The 23,452-nt window shown below is 36.6% G+C and overlaps 1 protein-coding gene across 7 annotated transcripts in view; it reads right to left on the reverse strand.

Annotated features, from left to right (window-relative positions):
- The window catches only part of NEK1 (NIMA related kinase 1), a 202,056-nt gene that overhangs the window by 58,587 nt on the left and 120,017 nt on the right, over positions 1–23,452 (reverse strand). For 6 of the 7 annotated variants that reach the window (XM_032298641.1, XM_032298646.1, XM_032298643.1 and 3 more), the window contains 4 exons: positions 21,128–21,259; positions 19,192–19,257; positions 18,875–19,103; positions 5,272–5,424 (listed from right to left, as the gene is read on the reverse strand). In XM_032298641.1, the coding sequence (XP_032154532.1) occupies positions 5,272–5,424; positions 18,875–19,103; positions 19,192–19,257; positions 21,128–21,259 (580 nt within the window). Of the gene's footprint in view, positions 1–5,271; positions 5,425–15,532; positions 16,749–18,874; positions 19,104–19,191; positions 19,258–21,127; positions 21,260–23,452 lie in introns of those variants that run through there. The other variant, XM_032298645.1, reaches the window with a different exon arrangement.

Consider the following 23,452-nt stretch of genomic DNA (forward strand, 5'->3'; position numbering starts at 1 on the left):
TCAGAAGAAAGCCTAGGCAATACCATTCAGGACACAGGCACAGGCAAGCATTTCATGACTAAAACGCCAAAAGCAATGGCAACAAAAGCCAAAACAGACAAACAGGATCTAATTAAACTTAACAGCTTATGTACAGCAAAAGAAACTATCAATAGAGTGAAGCGGCAACCAATGAAATGGGAAATAATTTTTGCAATCTACCCATCTGACAAAGGGCTAATATCCAGAATTTGTGGAGAACATAAACAAATTTACAAGAAGAAAACAAACAGTCCCATAAAAAATGGGCAAAGGATATAACAGACACTTCTTAAAAGAAGACATTTATGCAGGCAACAAACATAGGAAAAAAAGCTCATCATCACGGGTCACTAGAGAAATGCAAATCAAAACCACAATGAGATACCACCTCATGCCAGTTAGAATAACAATCATTAAAAAATCAGGAGACAGATGCTGGAGAGGATGTGGAAAAACAGGAATGATTTTACACTGTTGGTGGGAGTGTAAATTAATTCAACCATTGTGGAAGACAACCATTCTGGTGATTCCTCAAAGATTGGCCTAGAAACAGAAATTCCATTTGACCCAGCAATCCCATTACTGGGTATATACCCAAAAGATTATAAATCATTCTATTACAGAGACACATGCACACGTAAGTTTATTGTGGCACCGTTCACAATAGCAAAGATCTGGAACCAATCCAAATGCCCATCAGTGATAGACTGGATAAAGAAAATGTGGCACATATATACAATGGAATACTATGCAGCCATAAAAAAGGATGAGTTCATGTCCTTTGCAGAGACATGAATGAAACTGGAAACCATCATTCTCAGCAAAATGACACAAGAACAGAAACCAAACGCCGCAGGTTCTCACTTATAAGTGGTGGTGTTGAAAAATGATAATACACGGACACAGGGAGGGGACTATCACACTCCGGGGCCTGGGGGGTGAGGGGCTAGGGGAGGAATAGCAGGGGTGGGGGGATTGGGGAGGGATAGCATTAAGATGACAGGGCAATGGATGCAGCAAGCCACCACCATGGCAGGTATATACTTATGTAAGAAACCTGCACGATCTGCACATGTACCCCAGAACTTAAAGTATAATAAATAAATTTTTTTAAAAAAGGAAAATACAGAATAAGTTGTAGTTTAACCATATTTAAAAAAATAACTAAAATAGTAGAATTGGACTGTTTGTAATACAAAGAAGGATAAATGCTTTAGGTGTCCCATTTGAACTCATGGGATTATTACGCACTGTATACTTGTATCAAAATATCTCACGTACCCAATAAATATATACACCTACTATGTACCCACAATAGTTAATAATAAAACATTAAGAAAAAGGAGAAACTGACAGAGAGGAAAGACAAAGAAGACCCAAGATACACAAAGTGGAAATTCCTGAAGACTGAAGAAAGAGAACAGAATACTGGAAGTAGGGTATGGTGGCACATACCTATAATCCCAGCACTTTGGGAGGCTGAGGCAGGAGGATCACTAGAGGCCAGGAGTTTAAGATCAGCCTGGGAAACATAGCAAGACCCCAGTGCTCTTAGAAAAAATAAAAGAAGAGAGAAAGAGAGGAAAGAAAGAATAAAGAAAGACAGAATGAAGGAAAGGAGGGAGGGATGAACAAATGAAGGAGAGAAAGAGAGAGAGAAAGAAAGAGAAAGAGAGAAAGAGAAAAAGAGAGAGAAAGAGAAAAAGAGAGAGAAAGAGAAAAAGAGAGAGAGAGAAAGAGAGAGCAAGGGAGGGAGGGAAAAAAAGAGGGCGAAGGGAGGGAAGAAAACTGTAATTCAAGAGTACTTTCCTAAAATTGAGAGGAAAAAAAAAAAAGACTCCTAAAACTGAGAGGAACAAAAAAGATGGGAAGCTACATATTAAAAAGACAGACTATGATGAGGAAAACTACAATATTGATGAGAAAATTAAAGAACAATAGATATTTCAAACTTGTGGACAGAAAGCTTCAATATCATTAAGATGTCAGTTTTTTTCCAACTTGATCTTTGGGTTTAACATAATCCCAACCAACTCAGCAAGCTCTTTTGTGGATACAGACATAATAGCTCTAAAGTTTATACGGATATCCAAAAGACTGAGAACAGCCAATACATAACTGAAGGAGAACAAAGTGGGAGGACTGACACTATCTGACTTCAAGAAATACTATAAAGCTACAGTAATAAGGATATTGTGCTACTGGAAAAAGAACAGACAAAAAGTGCAATGAATAGAGCATTAAGAAATGGCTCCATACAAATATAGTCAACTGATCTTTGGCAAAGCAGCAAAGATAATTCACCAAAAAAGGAATAGTTTTTACAATAAGTGGTGCTAAAATAGTATACATCTACTTATGAAAAAAATGTTATCTAGGCACAGACCTTATAACTCTTCAAAAAAAAAATTACTCCAAATAAATCGTACAACTAAATATAAAATGCAAAACTAGGCTGAGTGCGGTGGCTCACGCCTGTAATCCCTCACTTTGGGAGGCAGAGGTGTATGGTTCACTTGAGCTCAGGAGTTTGAGACCAGCCTAGGCAACATGGTGAAATCCCATCTCTACAAAAAAATACAAAAATTAGCCAGGTACGATGATGCACACCTGTGGTCCCAGCCACTTGCAGGGCTGAGGTGGGAGGACAGTATGAGCCCAGGAGGTTGAGGCCACAGCAAGCCATGTTTGTGCCACTGTACTCCAGCTTGGGGACAAAGTGAGACTCTGTCTCCAAAAAAAAAAAAAAGCAAAAGTATATAAAAAATAACTCCTAGAATATAACATTGGAAAAATTTAGGTGACCCTGAGTTTGAAAGTGACTTTTTAGATAAAATACCAAAGGCATGATCCATTAAAAAAAAAAGAATTGATAAGCAGGGCTTCATTAAAATTAAAAAACTTCTGCTCTGTAAAAGCCAACAGTCCCACCCTAGGCAAACCCTGTCTTTACTAAAAATACAAAAATTAGCAAGGCATGGTGGTGCATACCTGTAGTACCAGCACTCAGGAAGTTGAGGTGAAAAGATCACCTGAGCCCAGGGAGGTTTAGGCTACAGTGAGCCATGATTTTGCCACTGCACTCTAGCCTGGGCAACGTCTCAAAAAAAAAAAAAAAAAAAAAAAAAAAAAAAAAAGACAATGTTAAGAGAACACGAAGACAAGCCACAGGAGAAAATACAGGTTGACTGTCTGTAATCCAAAATGCTCCAAAATATGAACCTTTTTGAACACTGTCATGATGCTCAAAGGAACGTTCATTGGAGTATTTTAGATTTTGGATTTTTTGATTAGAGATGCTCAACTCGTATAATGCAAATAGTCTAAAATCTGAAAGAAAAAAACAAAACAAAAAAAACCCCAATCCAAAACACATCTGATACCAAGCATTTCAGATAAGGGATACTCAATCTGTATTTGCAAAAGACATATTTGATAAAGAACTGTTAACCAAAATATACAAAGAATTTTTAAACTCGACAATAAGAAAATAAAGTACCCAATTTAAAAATGGGGGAAAGATCTCAACAGACAACTCACTAAGGTATACATGTGGCAAAGCAGCATATAGTAAGAAGCACTGAAAAGAGGTTCACCATCACATGTCGTTAGGAGACTGCAAATAAAAACAACAAGATACCACTGCACACCAATTAAAATAACCAAAATCCAAAACTCTGACAATACCGAACGCTGGAGAGGAGAGTAACAGGAACTCTCATTCATCCACTGCAAAATGGTACAGACAACGTTGGGAGATCGGTGGTTTCTTATAAAACTAAACATACTCTGCATACATCCAGCAACTGTATTCCTCTGTATTCATCCAAATGAACTGAAAACTTATGTCCATGCCAAAACCTGCTCATGGATGTTTATATCATCTTTATTCATAAATGCTATCACTTGGAAGCAATCACGATGTCTCTTTCAGTACATCTTGAAACTGGATAAACTGTGGCACATCCATACAATGTAACATTCTGTGCTAAAAAGTAATGAGCCATTGAGACACAAAACGATTACAGAGGAACCTTAAGTGTATATGACTAAGTGAAACCATCCAATCTGAAAAGAGTGCATACTGTATGAGTCCAGCTAGATGACATTCTGGAAAAGGCAACACTATGGAGATAGTAAAATAATCAGTGGTTGCCAGGGTTTGGAAGAAAGGAAGGGATAAATAAGCAGAGCACAGGGGGTTCTTGGGGCAGCAAATTATTCTGTAATAATGGTGGTTACATGGCATTATACATTTGTCAAAACCCAAGGAAATTAAAGCACCAAGAGTGAATTTTAATATAAAATATGCGCTTTGGTTATAATGGTGTGTCAATATTGGTTCATTGATTAAAACAAACGTACCTCTCTGGTGGTGGGGAAGGCTGTGTGTGCATGGGGGAAGGGCATATACAGGAACTCTGTACTTTTCACTCAACTTTACTATGTGTATGAGTCCTTTTCCATGCTGCTGATAAAGACATACCTGGGACTGGGCAATACATAAAAGAATGAGGTATAATTGAACTCACAGTTCCACATGGCAGGGGAGGCCTCACGATCATGGCAGAAGGCAAGGAGAGGCAAGTCACATCTTACATGAATGGTGGCAGGCAAAAAAAATTAGAGCTTGTGCAGAGAAACTGCTGTTTTTTAAAAACCATCAGATCTCATGAGACCCATTTACTATCATGAGAATAGCACAGGAAAGACCAGCCCCCAAGATTCAGGCATCTCTCACAACATGCGGAATTACTGGAGCTACAAGATGAGATTTGGGTGGGGATACAGAGCCAATTTGTATCACTATGAATCCAAAACTGCTCTAAAAAAGGTCTATCTTTTTTAAAAAGACACATTATGTATTGTACTAGAAAAACAAACTCAATGCCAAAATATATTTTAAGAAAATGATTGGACTTGAAGTAAAAAGAAAGATATACTTTCAGCATCCTAGCAAAAAGACCAAATCACTTGTAAGGTAAAGAAATTAAAACTGCCATCAGACTTTCTGTAGCAATGCTTTATACCAGAATATAATTAAATTATGTTAAAGACAAGGAAGAAGAAGTAAGCCAAGGATTTTATATGTAGCCAAAATGACCTTCACAAAGTCAAAAGACAAAATTTATGATAATGGAAAACCTCTGAGTTCATACAAGCCTTTCCTAAGGACTCTATCACAAAAAAAGTTTCAGGCAATCAGAATGAGTAGACACTGACATAGAAAAACTACTAGTTTCTCCTTACCACTTCTAATAGTTGTGTTTTCCAAAAGTTCTGTCTGAAGTTGTAGTTCAGCTTCTCCAAGTATCTTTAGAACAGAATCTGTCGGACTTCTCCCCCAGGCTCTTCTTGGAGATCCACTAGGATCTAATTTAATAACTTCTCCCACTGTGTTTCCTATAAGAAAAAGATACAAAGAAACAATTTTCAGTAACAGTATAATACTGCATGGTAAGGCAGACTTTGGGTCTTTTATCCAATTGAGTGCTTCATGAGAAAAAAAGGTTATACTGCAAAGACTTTCGGGGAAAGAATGATGAATAATGGCAAGAACAGAAGCAAATGAAACTAGCAATAAAAATATATCTATAATTGCCTTTTAGAGTATGAATTAAATTCTAGTTTGGGGGAATATAAAAATAGGAAAAAACCATAACTTAATAAAGGTTGAGTATCCCTTATCTGAAATGCTTGGGACCAGAAGTGTTTTGAATCTCAAATTTTTTTGGACTTTAAAATATGTGCATATACATAATGAGATATCTTGTTGATGGGACTGAAGTCTAAACATGAAATTCATTTATGTTTGTTTTTTAAGAGATACAGTCTATGTTGCCCAGGCTAGTCTTGGACTCCTGCGCTCAAATGATCATCCCACCTTGGTTTCCCAAAGTGCTGGGATTATAGGTGTGAACCACCACACCTGGCCTCATTTGTTTTACATCCATCTTATACACATAGACTGGAGGGAATTTTACATAATATTTTAAATAATTCTGTGAATAAAACAAAGTTTGTATACACAGAACCATCAGAAAGCAGTAGTGTCACTGTCCTGGCCATCCATGTGGGCCCTCAGAGGTTGTTTGGCATCACCATCATTCCTGACTCTGAGTTTATATGCTAATAAGCAATCATTTTCTTACACTTGTTCACACAAAAATATCTCATAGTTAAAAAAAAAAAGACATACCATTACAGTGAAACAAACGTGTTGAAGACAACTAAGCAGCACAGTATTATCACCAGAATACCTGGGAATTGCTAAACAACAGCAGGCTTTTAGTCTCTACCCACAAACCTGGACTTTGATGAAAAAGTTACTCTACACTGTCTTTCATTTTATTGGCAAAAAGAAGTACTGGAAGCAGTTGAGGGATCAGAATAGGATCAGAAGGGATGAGAGGGTATTCTATCAGACAGCTTTTTAAAATGACTGGGATGGTCTTTTTGCCCTTGGGGATGCTGAATAAAGCACGTGTTGTGCACCTGCACTTTGATTTTGACACATCACATGGGGTCAGATGTGGATTTTCCATTTACGGTGTCACACTAGTACTCAAAAGTTTCAGATTTTAGAACATTTTGGATTAGGAATGCTCAACCTGTATTATGTTTCTATAAAATCTTTATTTGAAAAAATAGAAAAAAACTAAGATAAGTCAATAACAATTGGGGGGAATATAAGAATAGAAGAGCCAAGCTATGCACAGCTAACTAAATTGTGTCCAAGAATATTTATAGAAACACAAAAATACATAGCACAAATATTAAAATTCACAATGTTCAGCACCCAAACAAAAATTATCAAGCAGGCACAGACCAGAATATTAACCATGGAAAAAGGAGGAAAAAAAATCAGTGAATCCAATCCAACCGCATGACAGAGATGATGTAACTAGACAAGGACATTTATAACTGTCATTGAATTCCGTATGTTCAACAAGCTAGAGAGAACAGTAACCATGACAGAGGTAAAGAAAACATTAATAAGATCCATATTTAACTCGTCTAAATGAAGTTCACATAAATGAACCTGCCCATTCAACTTGTCCATTCATACTGAAGACAGAAAAAACTAGACTAATGGCCACGAGTTTTTCAAGTTTGATGAAAACTATTAACTCATAAATCCAAGATGCTCAACAAAACCCAAGCAAAGGAAACATGATGAAAGTGACATTGAGGCACATCATAATCAAATTCACTGAAACCAAGGCTATAGGGAAAAATCTGAAAAGGAGCTAGAGAAAAAAGACACAGAGGAATAAAACTAAAAATAAGGGTAAAAGAAGACTTCTCATTGCGAATAATGTGCATAAGATGACAGTGAAGCAGCATCATTAAAGTACTAAAAGAAAAAATTTGCAATTCAGAATTCTATTTCTCAGAAAAAATATCGTTGCAAAAGGAAGGCAAAATAAAAACTTTTACAAACATTTGTATGTCTTTAAAATAAAAATGTTTACAGACATACAAATGTTGAATGAATCACCAGCAGGACTATACTACACAAAATCTAAAAAGAAGTCCTTCAGGCAGAAGAAAAATGATACAAAATAGAAATCTTCTACACAAAAGAAATGAAAACTACATGAGTAGACACAAAAGATTTTTTTTTCTCTTATTAGTGAAATCTTTTTAAAGAATAAATGACTATGCTGTATTATGGGATTTATAGCATTAAAAACAAAACAAAACAAAACAGTGTTACCAAAGGCTGGGAGGGGACAAATGTAAATACAGGTGACCCTCAAACAAAGGTTTGAAATGCCTGGGTCCGCTTATCCACAAATTTTCTTCCACCTACGCCACCCTTCAGACACCAACTTTTCGTCCACTTCAGCCTACTCAATGTGAAGATGATGTGGATAAAGACTTTTATGATGATCCACTTCCGCTTAATAGTAAATATATTTTCTCCTATAATTTTTTTAGTAACATTTTCTTTTCTCTTGCTTCCTTTATTGTAAGAACATAGTATATAGTACATATAACATGTAAAATATGTGTTAAATGACTTCATGTTATTGATAAGGCTTCTGGTCAACAGTAGGCTATTACTAGTTAAATTTTGAGGGAGTTAAGAATTACACATGGATTTTTGACTACCCTCTAATCCCCACACTATTCAAGGGTAAACTGTATATTATTGTAATATTCTTATACCATGTATGAAGTATAATAACCCAATTGAAGATACACTGTGATAAGTTAAAGATAATATACTAAAAACTCTTAAGCCAACACTGAAATAACAGAACAATGAGCTATTGCTAATAATTCAACAACAGAGGTAAAATGGAATAATAAAAAACAACTAACCCCAAAGAATGTAAAACAGGAGAAAAAAGGAAGGAAAGTATAGATGAGACAAACAAAAAACAAATAGAAAAATGGTACACAGACAGTCCCTGACTTACGATGGTTCAACCTAAGATTTTTCAACTATATAATGAGTTTATTAGACTGTAATCCCATTGTAAATTGAGGATCATCTGAATTTAAACCCAATCACATTAATAATCACATTAAATGTAAATGGTCTAAACATACCAGTTAAAGGTTATAAGAGTGGATTAAAAAGCAAACGTAACAACATGCTGCCCACAAGAAACCCACATTAAATATAAAGACACAAATAGATTAAGAGGACAAAAAAGGATAAAGATATACCAGGCTAACACTGAACAAGACAAAATAGGAGTGGCTATATCAATATCAAAGAAAGAAAACTTTTAATAAAGTAAAAAATTATTTTTAAAAAGAAACAAGCTAATAATTGCAACACAGATGATTCTCAAACATTATTACGTTTTCAGCGAGAGGTGAGAGATTAGGGGAAAAAATCGTTAGCCTTGAGTGAAAGAAGCCAGACACAAAAGAGTACAAACTGTTAGTCTATATGCTATTCTAGAACAGGAACAGCTATTCTAAGGTAGAAAAAAAAATTCAGAAAAAGTTGCCCCTGGAAGGCTAAGAACAGAGAATGACCAGGCAGGGGCAAACTTTCTGGGGTGATGGTAATGTTGTATAACTTGACAGGGGTTCTTATTTTGTAGGTCCCAGAATTTGTTAAAAACCAGCTAATATACATTTACAATTTGTGCATTTCATTGTATGTAAATTTAACATAAAGGAAAACATTTCTAACAAACACTGAACTCTAATTAATTATATGCTGTGAGACACCTAGGGCAAAGTATACCAATATCTGCAATTTGCTCTGAATTGCATGAAACGATGACATACCAATTGATAGCTAGAAGGATGGACAGATATGTGACATAGCAAACATGCTAAAATGTTAATGGAAAATTTTAAATTTAATTGAAATAGAGAATATTTAGTGTCCACTGTGAAATTATTTCAATTTTATCATAGATTTTACATTTTTCATAATGAAATTCTGGGAAAAGGACAAGGAAATTGTTTATGCAGTGGTATGAAAAGATCTATAAAATATGCTTATAATAAGCAAAAATAAGATCAGAGAAGTACAAACAACAGAAATAAAATAATATATTAAAATAACTACATGTGACAAATAATGTAAAACAAAGGGGAAATGTGCTCTTCTTTATACGTATCTACACACACATGGACACACAGGTACACATATATATGATGAGCTCTGGAAAGATAAATAATAAGCTAGTATCAGTGGTCATCTAACAATAGGGAAGGAAATGGAGTGGATAAGGTGGGACAGAACTGTACATTCTTTATACTTTGTGATTTTTATCATGTAAGTACATTGTGTATTTAATAAATACTACTTTTAAACTCTGGAGAAATATTTGCATAATAGTATGCTCAGTCTCATCCTAATTCTATATGAAGGTGTTTTTTGTTTTTATTGTCTAAGAAGGTTCTTTTAATAAGGTATTTAATAGGTCCTCATATTTGTCTGAGTTAGGCCTATATAATAATTCAAGATTCCAGGAAACTAGTTTCATTTCTAAAGAATAAACAGGTTACCTGATTCTTGTTTGTGATTTGTACATGACTGATCTTTCTACTGTAATAAGAAAATAAGGCAGCAATTTTCTCAATGTCTATAAAACTTTTATTTTTTTTTTAAATTATACTTTAAGTTCTGGAATACATGTGCAGAACATGCAGATTTGTTACGTAGGTATACATGTGCCATGGTGGTTTGCTGCACCCAGCAACCCATCATCTACACTACTTATTTCTCCTAATGCTATCCCTCTCCTTGCTGCCCACACCCCAAAAGGCCCCGGTGTGTGATGTTCCCCTCCCTGTGTCCATATGTCCTACTTATGAGTGAGAACATGCGGTGTTTGGTTTTCTCTTCCTGTGTTAGTTTGCTGAGAATGATGGTTTCCAGCTTCACCCATGTCCCTGCAAAAGACATGAACTCATCCTTTATGGCTACATAGTAGTCCATGGTGTGTATGTGTCACATTTTCTTTATCCAGTCTATCCTTGACGGGCATTTGGGTTGGTTCCAGTATTTGCCATTGTGAATGGTGCTGCAATAAACATATGTGTGCATGTGTCTTTACAGTAGAATGATTTATAATCCTTTGGGTATATACCCAGTAATGGGACTGCTGGGTCAAATGGTAATTCTGGTTCTAGATCCTTAAGGAATCACCACACTGTCTTCAACAACGGTTGAACTAATTTACACTCCCACCAACAGTGTAAAAACATTCCTATTTCTCCACATCATCCCCAGCATCTGTTGTTTCCTGACTTTTTAAATCATTGCCATTCTAACTGGCATGAAGTGGTATCTCACTGTGGTTTTTATTTGCGTTTTTCTAATGACCAGTGATGATGAACCTTTTTTCATGTGTTTCTTGACCGCATAAATGTCTTCTTTTGAGAAGTGTCTGTTTATATCCTTTGCCCACTTTTTGATGGGGTTGTTTTTTTCTTTTTTGAGATGGAGTTTCACTCTTGTTGCCCAGGCTGGAGTGCAATGGTGTGATCTCGGCTGACTGCAACCTCTGTCTCCCAGGTTCAAGTGATTCTCTTGTCTCAGCCTCTCGAGTAGCTGGGACTACAGGCATCTACCACTTTTGTATTTTTAGTAGAGACAGGGGTTCACCATGTTGGTCAGGCTGGTCTCAAACTCCTGACCTCAGATAGATAATCCACCAGCCTTGGCCTCCCACAGTGCTTGGATTACAGGTGTGAGCCACCATGCCTGGCTGGTTTTCTTTTTTCTTGCAAATTTGTTTAAGTTCCTTATACATGCTGGATATTGGCAGTCTGTCAGATGGACAGATTACAAAACTTTTCTCCCATTCTGTAGGTTGCCTGTTCACTCTGACCATAGTTTCTTTTGCCATGCAGAAGCTGTTAAGTTTAATTAGATCCCATTTGTCTATTTTGGCTTTTGTTGCCATTGCTTTTGTTGTTTTAGTCATGAAGTCTTTGCCTGTGCCTATGCCCTGAATGGTACTGCCTAGGTTTTCTTCCAGGGTTTTTATGGTTTTAGGTCTTATGTTTAAGTCTTTAATCCATCTTGAGTTAACTTTTATATAAGGTGTAAGGAAGGAGTCAGCTTCAGTTTTCTGCATATGGCTAGCCAGTTTTTCCAACACCATTTATTAAACAGAGAATCCTTTCCCTGTTGCTTGTTTTTGTTAGGTTTATCAATGATCAGATTGTTGTAGACATGTGGTGTTATTTCTCAGGCCTCTGTTCTGTTCCACAGGTCTATATATCTGTTTTGGTATCAGTGCCATACTGTTTTGGTTACTGTAGCCTTGTAGTATAGTTTGAAGTCAGGTAATGTGATGCCTCTAGCTTTGCTCTTTTTGCTTAGAATTGTCCTGGTTATATGGGCTTTTTTTTTGGTTCCATATAATATTTAAAGTAGTTTTTTCTAATTCTGTGAAGAAAGTCAATAGTAGCTTGATAGGGATAGCATTGAATCTATAAATTACTTTGGGCAGTATGGCCATTTTCATGATATTGATTCTTCCTATCCATGAGCATGGAATGCTTTTCATTTGTGTCCTCTCTTACTTCCTAGAGCAGTGGTTTGTAGTACTTCTTCAAGAGGTCCTTTACACCCCTTGTTAGTTGTATTCCTAGGTATTTTATTCTCTTTGTAGCAATTGTGAATGGGAGTTCACTCATGATTTGGCTGTTTGTCTATTATTGGTGTATAGGAATGCGTTCGATTTTTGCACATTGATTTTGCATGCTGAGACTTTGCTGAAGTTGCTTATTAGCTTAAGGAGATTTTGTCAGAGACGGTGGGGTTTTCTAAATACACAATCACGTCATCTACATACAGAGACAATTTGACTTCCTCTCTTCCTATCTGAATACCCTTTATTTCTTTTTCTTGCCTGATTACCCTGGCCAGAACTTCCAATACTATGTTGAATAGGAGTGGTGAGAGTGCATCCTTGTCTTGTGCTGGTTTTCAAAGGGAATGCTTCCAGTTTTTGCCCATTCAGTATATTTGCTGTGGGTTTGTCATAAATAGCTTTTATTATTTTGAGACACATTCCATCAATATGTAGTTTATTGGGTGTTTTTAGCATAAAGAGTGCTGACTTTTATTAAAGGCTTTTTGTGGATCTATTGAAATAATCATGTAATTTTTGTCACTGCTTCTGTTTATGTGATGGATCATGTTTACTGGTTTGCATATATTGAACTGGCCTTGCATTCCAGCAATAAAGCCAACCTGAACGTGGTGGATAAGCTTTTTGATGTGCTGCTGGATTTGATTTGCCAGTATTTTATTAAGGATTTTCACATCAATGTTCCTCAGGGATACTGGCCTGAAATTTTCTTTTTTTGTTGCATCTCTGTCAGGTTTTGATATCAGGATGATGTTGGCCTCATAAAATGAGTTAGAGAGGATTTCCTCTTTTTCTATTGTTTGGAATAGTTTCAGAAGGAATGTTACCAGATCCTCTTTGTGCCCCTGGTAGAATTCAGCTGTGAAACCATCTGGTCCTGGACTTTTTTTGGTTGGTGGGCTGTTAATTTCTGCCTCAATTTCAGACCTTGTCATTGGTCTATTCAGGGATTCAACTTCTTCCTGGTTTAGTCCTGGGAGGGTGTATGAGTTGTAATCCTTTGAAGGAGAAGAGGCATTCTGGTTTTTGGAATTTTCAGCCTATTTGTGCTGGTTTTTCCTCATCTTTATGAAGGAAAGGTCTACTTTTGGTCTTTCATGTTGGTAATCTACAAACGGGGTTTTTTGTGTGGGTGTCCTTTCCATTGATGTTGATTCTATTGCCTTCTGTTTGACAGTTTTCCTTCCAACAATCAGGCCCCTCTTCTGCAGGTCTGCTGGAGTTTGCTGGAGGTCCACCCCAGACCCTGTTTGCCTGGGTATCTCTGGAGAACAGCAAGGATTGCTGCCTGTTCCTTCCTCTGCAAGCTTTGTCTCAGAGGGGCACCTGCCAAATGCCAGGTGGAGCTCTCCTGTATGAGATGTCTGTTGACCCCTACTGGGAGGTATCTCCCAGCCAGGAGGCATGGGGATCAGGGACCCGCTTGAGGAGGCAGTCTGTCCCTTACTTAGTAGAGCTGGAGCTCTGTGCTGGGAGATACATTGCTCTCTTCAGAACCAGTAGGTAGGAATGTTTAAGTCTGCTGAAGCTGTGCCCACAGCAGCCCCCTTCTCCCAGGTGCTCTGTTTGAGGGAGCTGTCTCTCTAGATTCTGGCTACAGTGGCTTTGCTGCCCCGCAGTGGGTTTCACACCCACTTCGAACTTCCCAGCAGCTTTGTTTACACTGTGAGGGGAAAACCACCTACTCAAGCCTCAGTAATGGTGGGCACCCCTTCCCTCACCAAGCTTGAGCATCCTAGGTTGACTTCAGACTGCTGTGCTGCCAGAGAGAATTTAAGCCAGTGGATCTTAGCTTGTTGGTCTCTGTGGGGGTGGGATCTGCTGAGCTATACCACTTGGGTCCCTAGCTTCAGCCCCTTTTCCAGGGGAGTTAATGGTTCTGTCTCTCTGGCATTCCAGGTGCCACTGGGGTATAAAAAAAGAACTGCAGCTAGCTCAGTGTCTGCCCAAATGGCCACCCAGTTTGTGCTTGAAACTCGGGGCCCTGGAGGTGTAGGCACCTGAGGGAATCTCCCGGCCTGTGGGTTGTGAAACCATGGGAAAAGTGTATTATCTGGGCCAGATAGTACCATCCCTCACAGCACAGTCCCTTACGACTTTCCTTGGCTAGAGGAGGGAGTTCCCTGACTGCTTGCACTTCCTGGGTGAGGCGACATCCCATCCTGCTTCTGCTCGCTCTCCATGGGCTGCACCCACTGTCTAACCAGTTCCAATGAGATGAAATGGGTATCTCAGTTGGAAGTGCAGAAATCGTCCACCTTCTGCATTGGTCTCACTGGTAGCTGCAGATCGCAGCTGTTCCTATTCAGCCATCTTGCCACTTTCCCCAAGTTTATTTGTGTGTTTCTGCCTTTGCCTCTATCCATCCTTTTACAACAGCAATGATCTACTGCCACAGAGGTGCTTTCAATCATCTCCAGCCCCACCATCTCAGATATCTCACACCAGTGTTTTTCCTCGTATTTAAGTTTTCATCCTCACATTTATTTATTTAATAACTACTTTTCATGTATGAAATACGTGCTACATGATGGGGCATAAACATGCAGTACAAATGACAAGCTTTATCAAAATGTTTATATTCTACAACAGAACACGGGAAAATGATACTTAAACAAAAGCAGAAGATAATTACAGTATGTGATTACTTCTTTAAAAATAATAAAATAACTCAGAAACAAAAAAATCAAACACAGGCCAGGCACAGTGGCTCACACCTGTAATCCCAGCACTTTGTGACATGGAGGCAGGAGCATTGCCTGAGGCCAGGAGTTCAAACGCAGGCTGGGTAACATAGTAAGTCCACCATCTTTAACAAAAAAGAAAAAAAAATTAGCTGGGCATGGCAGCACGTGCCTGTAGTTCCAGCTACTCTGGAGGCTGAGGCAGGAGAATCACTTGAGTCCAGAGGGTTCACGATATAGTCAGCCATGAGTGCGCCACTGTATTCTAGCCTGTCTTTAAAAAATATACTGCATATTCTTACTTCCAAGTGGGAGCTAAACAATGGATACACATGGATATAGAGAGAAATAATAAACAAGGGACAGAGGTCGGGCAGGGTGAGGGTTGAAAAATTACCTATTGGGTATAATGTTCATTATTTGAGTGATAGGGACACTAGAAACCCAAACCTCACCATAATGCAATATATACAGGAAACAAACCTACACATGTACACACTGTATCTATAGAAATAAAATAGATTTAAATAAATATTTAAAGCACAGAAATAATTTTCAATGATTAGAAAATAAGCGAAGGTTCAGGTGCAGTGGCTCACACCTGTAACCTCGCACTCTGGGAGGTCAAAGCAGGTGGATCACTTCAGGCCAGGAGTTTGAGCAGCCTGGGCAACATGGTAAAACAGTATCTCTACAAAATATTAAAAAATAAAAATAAATTAAAAAAAAGAAAGAGTGAGAGAGGGAGAGGGAGAGAGAAGAGGTCTACTATTAATAGAGGGCAGAAAAGTGAAGAAAATGCTTCAAGAAAAGTATGTGCATGCACAGGTACGTGTGGGTATGGACAACAATCCAGGATGTCAAAGCTGTAAATACATAATGTACGGCCTTTAAAACTTACAACATAGAGGTCTTTGGTGACCATGTAAAGAATTACAACAGAGTGGTAGAGGAAAAAGTCTGGTTGGAGCAGGTTAAGGGAGAATAGAAGGTGAGGAACTGGAATTGTAAATAGAGAATACTTTAGAAGAATTCTGATATAAAGACGATGTTCAGAAATGGGGTGAGAGCTAAAGAACAGGGACAGAACAAAAAGAGAAGCAGCCACATTAAGGACTTGAGAAAGAGGAAAGGGGAAGAGTGCTATGGGAAAGAAAGAGCTTGGCATGTTTTAAGAAGTGAAAGGTGAGAAGTAAGTAGTTCCTAGTGAGCTAGGTAGAAGGAAATGGATACAATGAATAGGCAAAGCATAAACCAAGGGAGAGGAGAGACCTGTAATCACAAAAAGAACTTTGGACTTTTATTCCAGTTGCAATGAAAACCAAGTAGGTTTTAAAATGAGAAAGTGATGTGATATACTTTGCTTCTCTAATTAGCATACAATATTTCGAAGTCTCTTTTTTACAAGGTTACAATCACCCTACATCCTCACTAAGTAATACCATCTTACCTTTCTGTTCTGCTTCACAGTTTAGCTTCTTGAAAAGGTTCTAAAATCTCTTTTAAAATTTCCTCTTCTATTCACTTCTTAATTCTTGGATTCTATTTCTGTCTCCAACACTCTAATGACACTGTTTTTTACCAAGCTCACATTGCATCTTCCCTGACAAATCCAGTACATATTTTTTAGCCCTCAATATGTTACCTCTCTTCCTGAAGTGCTCTCTTCTTTCTTTGGAATCCATACCACAGCCTCCTAATTTTATCTCTCTCTGTTCCTCATTTTCTTTGCAAACTTCTTCCTCTGATGAACTCTTAGAAGAGTTTCACATAAAGCCCCTACATCAATCTCCAAGTATCTTTTAAATATCTCCTCTTCTCTTTATTACTTTTCAATAACTTAGTTAAGGTCATCATTAACTTTTGCCTAGATTAGTGCAATAGCCTCTAAAAACTGGTTTCAAGGGTATCTACTTCTTACTAAGATGGCACAGAGTAATTAGAGACAGGCTGTTTCCTAAATAATCAAAACAACTGGACAAAATATGAGACGGCACTTTCAAGACATTGTACAACAGATAATAAAGAAAATGGGTCCCTGAGAGAGAAAAAACAAAAACAAAAACAAATGAGATTTCCCTATGATTGCTCCAGCCTTTTAGAGTTTTCAGGCTGTTGCTAATGGGTCCAGCACACTCCCTGAGTTCAGGAGGTAGAGCTGGGATTCCTGGAAGACCAAGGCAAATAGAAAGAGAATTCCAGAGACCTGCAGATGGTAGCCCTTGAGTATGAGCAGAGTGGTGATTAGAGCAAATACATGAGAAAACTACCTAAGTTAGGAAAAAAAGCACCCAAACAGAGAACATAAGAAATTAAATAGTGTCTATTCCTTCCAGCCAAACTGGGAAACCTCATCTTTCCTGTGTAAGAGCACTAAGAAGCATCTTATATTCAAAATGGGGATAATTAGCATTAGACTAAACATGGCTGTGATCTCACCTCACAAATATAAAGACAAGACATGAACGAATCAAATTGAGCCCAAGTATAACTTAACTGCATTCCAGAATAAATCTCCAGAATAATTACAAAAATACAAAAATACCTAGCACCCAACAAGGTAAAATTCAGTATGTCTAACATCTAATTAAAAACAGCCAAACATCCAAAGAAACAGAAGAATATGACCTGTAAGAAGGAAAAAATTCTAACACCTGAAACAGATGTTAGAATTAGTAATTAAGGACATTAATGAAGTTTTTACAACTGTATTCCATATGACCAAAAAAGTTAGAGACATGGTAGATAGAAAACAACTTCTTAGATTTCTGGAGGTGAAAACTACAGTATCTGAGATGAAAAGTACATTGCATAGGATTAATAGCAGATTGAGTATGGCAGAAAATAAAAGACTACCATCTATTAAAGACAGAGCAGTAGAAACTATGCACAGTGAAACACAAAAACAATCTAAAAAAAAAAAATAAAAAGCACCACTGAGGTATGAGACAAGTGAAATTGGAGTCCTTAAAGAATAGAAGGAGGAGGAGGCACAGAAAAAATATTAGAAGAAATGATGGCTGAAAATGTTCCAACGGTGACAACCATAAACCCACAGATATAAGCAGCTCGACGAATCCCAAGGACAGGAAGCATGAAGAAAACTACACCAAGGCACCTTACAATCACATTGCTCAAAACCAGTGATAAAGACAAATCATAAAAGCAGTCAGAGAGTGTCCCCACCCAAATCTCATCTCGAATTATAATCCTGTGTCGAGGGAGGGAGGTGACTGGATCAGGGGGCTCTTCCAAGACGAATTTACAGTCTCTTATGTATTCCTGCAGTAACTTATAATTACTCCTAGCATATTATTTATCAACTATAATAATCTCTTTTCTTGCCTGCCTTTCCACTAGACCGTAAGGGGAGGGACTACTTTTTAAACATTATTATATTCCCATTGCTTAAGAGTGTATTGCATATGGTAGGTACCCAATAAAGAGCTGCTGAATAAATAAATGCTATCAAGTCTTTGGGCTTTTTTCCAATGCAAGAAAAAGTTGTACAAAAATAGTCCATGAAAAAAATTACTTAAAATCAGACTTGTTGATGGTCAGACTTGCCCCTTTAGAATGTAAGCTCCACTAGAGCACGTATGTTTCTGTTTTGTTGCTATATCTCCAGTGCCTAGAACAATGTAAGGAAATATAGGTTCTCAGTAATTATCAGTGAATAAATAAATCATTAAGTCAGATTTTCTCAATACTCTCACTGAATGCCTAAGAGATGTTTCTGAGACACTACTCTGGTTCTCATCAAGAATTATTGGTAGAAACAGATTAATTTAGCATGGTATACAGAGTTAAAGTAATACAATTTAAATATGTATTATTAGTTCCCTCTCTTACACTATATATTTTTGTAGTAAAAATCCTTGCTATTAAGGCTGATTAGTTTTCTCTGTTATTCACATTTCACTGTGAGAGGGAGGCATTTCTACTACCCCAAAAGGAAAATATATAGAATTCTTTCAGCTTCTCTCGATTCTTCTAAATGTTCATTTTTTTCCAGAGTGGTTAGTCTGCAAGTTTACATACATACTAGACCCAAACAGGATATTAATATACTTCTATACATACTTTCAGTTGCAGAGAAGGATGTATCAAGTGTTAACTCATCCAGAGGCATCACAAGTTGACCTCCAGCCTCCCACTTCTTGCGATCACAAAAAACTGATTTTTCTTTTTCATGTTCTTTGGCATCTTCATGAACAATTATCTCAAAAGTATCAGAGGGATGCTGCTTTCCTTTTTCATCTTCTTGAGCTTTAAGATTTTCATTTAATCTGCGAAGTATTTCTCGCTTATTCTGAAAGTTATAACATTATATATTTTAATATTTTAATAAGTATATTAAGTAAAATGATTGACAGATAAATTTTGAAAATTTTACTTACTGAAATGGCATTGTTGGTCTTTTGCATTTCTTCTGAAGTTTCCCGGATATCAGTTAAACTACTGTCCTTTAAATGCAGATAGATACAGGGTAAGAAATAATTTTATTTTTTTAAATCTACCTTTAAAAATATGATATCTTAGTTACTTTTTGCTTTTCACTAATTTGTTCCTTGTAAATTTTTTATACCTGTAAAATGTTAACACAGCTTCCTTCATTATCAGCAATCATTAACCTTTAAATATTATTAATTAGACAATATAGAGAGGGGCCAATTCTCAATTATTTGTCATATTTTTGGATTATTGCTCACATAATTAACTATATCCTCTTGCCTTTTGGCGCCTGATTTTCTGGTATAAGTCAGTGGTAGAAATGAAAGGAAAATTCATGTACTCTCTTAATTACAACTAGAAAAAGTTTTGTTGGATAAGGCAATTCAAAATAGGCTGTATTATTCTAAAACTGTCTTTGTTTCGTATCTATTTATTCTTGTTAAGCCATAGTACTAAATGTAATTGAGAAGTGGCTTTCCTCCCTAAACAAAGAATGTAACAAAAATTAGTTCTGAGTCATTCATACTATAAGTGACATAAATTTCATCTCCTAATTAGTACTGTCAAAGCAATCTAGAATAGGCTACCTAAAATTTAAAAATATATGAAAAGAATAAATTAGCAGTTATGTAAGCTATGAAAGCAAAGGCATGTAGAAGATTCCAAGAGCAATTTTCAAAGTTTTAAGTAAGTGACATTTAAAAATGCAACACAGAAAGAAAACCATTCAGTTATATGAATTACCTCAAATTTTGTAATACTTAAAAAAAAATTAAAAATTTGGTGGTCAGTTTCAAAGTAATATAAGAAGCAATGAGACAAAGAACATTTTACCCAATAAAGTAGTCAGGAATTAGCAGTCCTACAACCAGAGAGGTGAACAGCTAGTTGAGATGTGAGACTGGGTACCACCCAGAAGGGAACCACACAGTGGTATCTAAAGTCGGAGTAACAACGTAGCACATGCAAAATCATTATCAGAAAGAACAGGTGACTAAACCTACTTGAACAACAATAGTTTCTTACATGAAGTTCTTGAGAATGATCAAGAAACTTAGATTTTCCTACTCAGTCTTATTTTCAAAATCAACCCAAAGGCTATATATAAAAAAAAACAAAACTAGTGTACCAATTTTGTCTGCAAATATTTACTGAAACTCAACAAATAAAAGGCACAGACATCCATTACCAGGAAAGGAGAAAATGAGGTTATTATATGATTCAACAGACTTTTCTCCTTCTGTCTGTTGAATTCTAGGCAGCAGCTCCACACTATCAGCCCATATCTCTTCACCCCTGAACTGAGTCTTCTCATTTCAGACAGATATCTGAAATATACTTCTAAGTTTAAACGTTTTGTCTATATTTCTTTTTTTTACTATTTGTATGGCATGATAGAAATTCAGAAGTAGTAGGAAAAAGAAATAACTGATGAATTAACTGTAGTTATACTGAGTCCTCTAACATTTGCTATGTCACAAAATTTGAATAAATGTAAACATGTGTTGGACTTAATTCCTAGAGCTACTTTAGTACCAAAGAGATTTTTTTTTTTAAGTGAATATTTGTTAATCCCGAGGGTTGGACAGAAAAATGTTTGTATTATTATTTTCAGTACATTTCTACGTATATTTTTTTCATTATTCCTTTAAAGTAATTTTTAGAGTTATTTTAATGTATTTTGATCTACTAGGTAGTCCTACATATAAAGCTTATAAACAATGAGACTCCAATATTCTGAGTAAGCTAAAATCCCTTAAAAAATAATTTTTTTCCCCTAGAAACACCTGAAAGGGACATTAGGGATTAATATGATTTCAGGAAATTTAATTTCCTTTTAAATAATTTTTGACTTCGAGTTCTGAATCTTAGGAAACTTACCACGCCAACTTCTTTCAAAGCTGAAGTCACAGAAATAACAGATCTCATCTGTTGCTTTGATGGAGAGCCACCTGTTTCATGTTGTCCCAAAGGTGGAGAAACATCAGAACCCTTTACTCCTTTAGCCACCAACTGTAAAACATAATTTTATTAAATACATTAGGGATTTCATATTTGCATGAAGAAATAATATAGTACCTATCAGATCACTATTTATCCACTCTATCCACAAATAGTTTTTTCATTCCTGAATTATCTGTTGAGCAAGGTATTATGCTACATGCTGGGGACAGAGCAGTGACTACAGAAAAAAACCTCTGGTCTCAGTTGTAAACATAGTCATGTCACATAGTCCTAAATAACCCGCTTCCATTGCATTGTCAATGTTTCATAAAATAATCCTGAAAAATGAACTGTCTTTTAAAGATTCAAGTGTGTGATTTTGTTAATCATGCAGTTCTAAAAGAAATGCTTCTGTAATTTCTGCAGGTTTGGGTATAATCTTCTCTAAGTTCAAATACCAATTTCTCAGCCTAAGGAGCCCTCATAAAAATGCCAACATAAATGAGAATGGAAGGAGGAACAGATCCAGGTAATAAGATTTACTTCACTGAAAATATCATGTTGTATTAACACATGTGCATGTTTTTATCTTGCCATTTAAACTCTAAACAAAGTTAAGATTCTGAACCCTTAATTAATACAAGGAAATGGCATTTATGGGGATGCTAATAGTACACGGCAGGAAGTTTACTCTACTCCCTATTTCCACTCTTCCTCAATCTAGGAAACAAGACTTCCTGGGGAGTATACATTTCAATCACAGTATTATGCCATATCTTCTAAAAATAAAGTAATAGCACAATCCTAACATCTAGGCTTCTAGACCTTCATTTTACACCAATACAGGTGTTATCTCTGAGATATTGTGCACTTAGTTTCAGACCACTGCAATAATGGTAATATTGCAATAAAGTGAGTCACACAAATTTTGGGGTTTCTCAGTGCAAATAAAAATTATGTTTATACTATGCTGTAGCCTATTAAGTGTGCAATAGCATTATGTCTAAACCTCAATGTACACATCTTAATAAACACCTCATTCCTAAAATAATGCTAATAATACTTCTGAGCCTTTAACAAATTGTAATCATTTTGCTAGTGGAGGATTTTGCCTTGATACTGATGGCTGCTGATGATCAGGGTGGTGACTGCTGGATGTTGGGGTGGCTGTGACAATTTCTTAAAATAAGACAAAAATGAAGTTTGTTGCATCCACTGACTCTTTCATGAAAATATTCTTTTTATTTATTTTGTAAAAATATTTTTTAAATTATTTATTATTTAAATAGAGATGGGGTCTCACTATATTGGCTAGATTAGTCTTGAACTCTTGGTCTCAATGATCGTCCTACCTCAGCTTCCCAAAGTGCTGGGATTACAAGCATGAGCCACTCTGCCCAGCCCATGAAAATATTTATCTGCAGCATGCAATGGTGTTGCACTTTACACACAGTAGAACTTCTTTCCCTCTCAAACCCTGTCGCTGCCTTACCATCTAAGTTCACAAAATATTCTAAATCCCTTGTCATTTTAACAACGTTCAAAATAGCTTCACCAGAAGTAGATTACACCTGAAGAAACCACTTTCTTTGCTCCTCCATAAGAAGCAACTCCTTATCCATTCAAATTTATCATGGCGCTTGTAGCAATTCAGTCATATCTTCAGGCTCCCCTTGTTATTCTACTTCATTTGCTATTTCTACAGTCACAGCTACAGTGACCTCCTCCACTGAAATCTTGAACCTCTCAAAGTCATCCATGAAGAATAGAGTCAACTTCTTCCTAACTCCTGTTAATATTGACATTAACATTAACATGACATTAACTCCTTCCATGAATCACAAAAGTTCTGAATGGAATCTAAAATGATGAATGATGAATACATACTTTTTAGAGGGCTTTGAATTTACATTGCCCAGATCCATTAGAGGAATCATTATCTATGGCAGCTACAGCTTAAAAAAAAATTATTTCTTAAATAAGAATACTTGAAAGTCAAAATGCCTTCTTGATACATTGGCTGCAGAAGATGTCGTGTTAGCAGGCATGAAAACAACATGAATCTCTTTGCATAATACATCTCCGTCAGAGTTCTTGGGTAACTAGGTGCACTGTCAGTGAGTAGTAATATTGTGAAATAATTTCTTTCTTTTCTGAGCAGTAGGACTCAACAGTGGGCTTGAAATGTTCACAGTAAACCATGTTGTAAACAGATATGCTGTCATCCAGGCTTTGTTGTTCCGCTTATGGAGCACAAATAGA

This window comes from Sapajus apella, unplaced genomic scaffold, assembly GCF_009761245.1.
Source record: "Sapajus apella isolate SASKATOON/1434 unplaced genomic scaffold, GSC_monkey_1.0 scaffold39, whole genome shotgun sequence".
NCBI classification, from domain to species: Eukaryota; Metazoa; Chordata; class Mammalia; order Primates; family Cebidae; genus Sapajus; species Sapajus apella.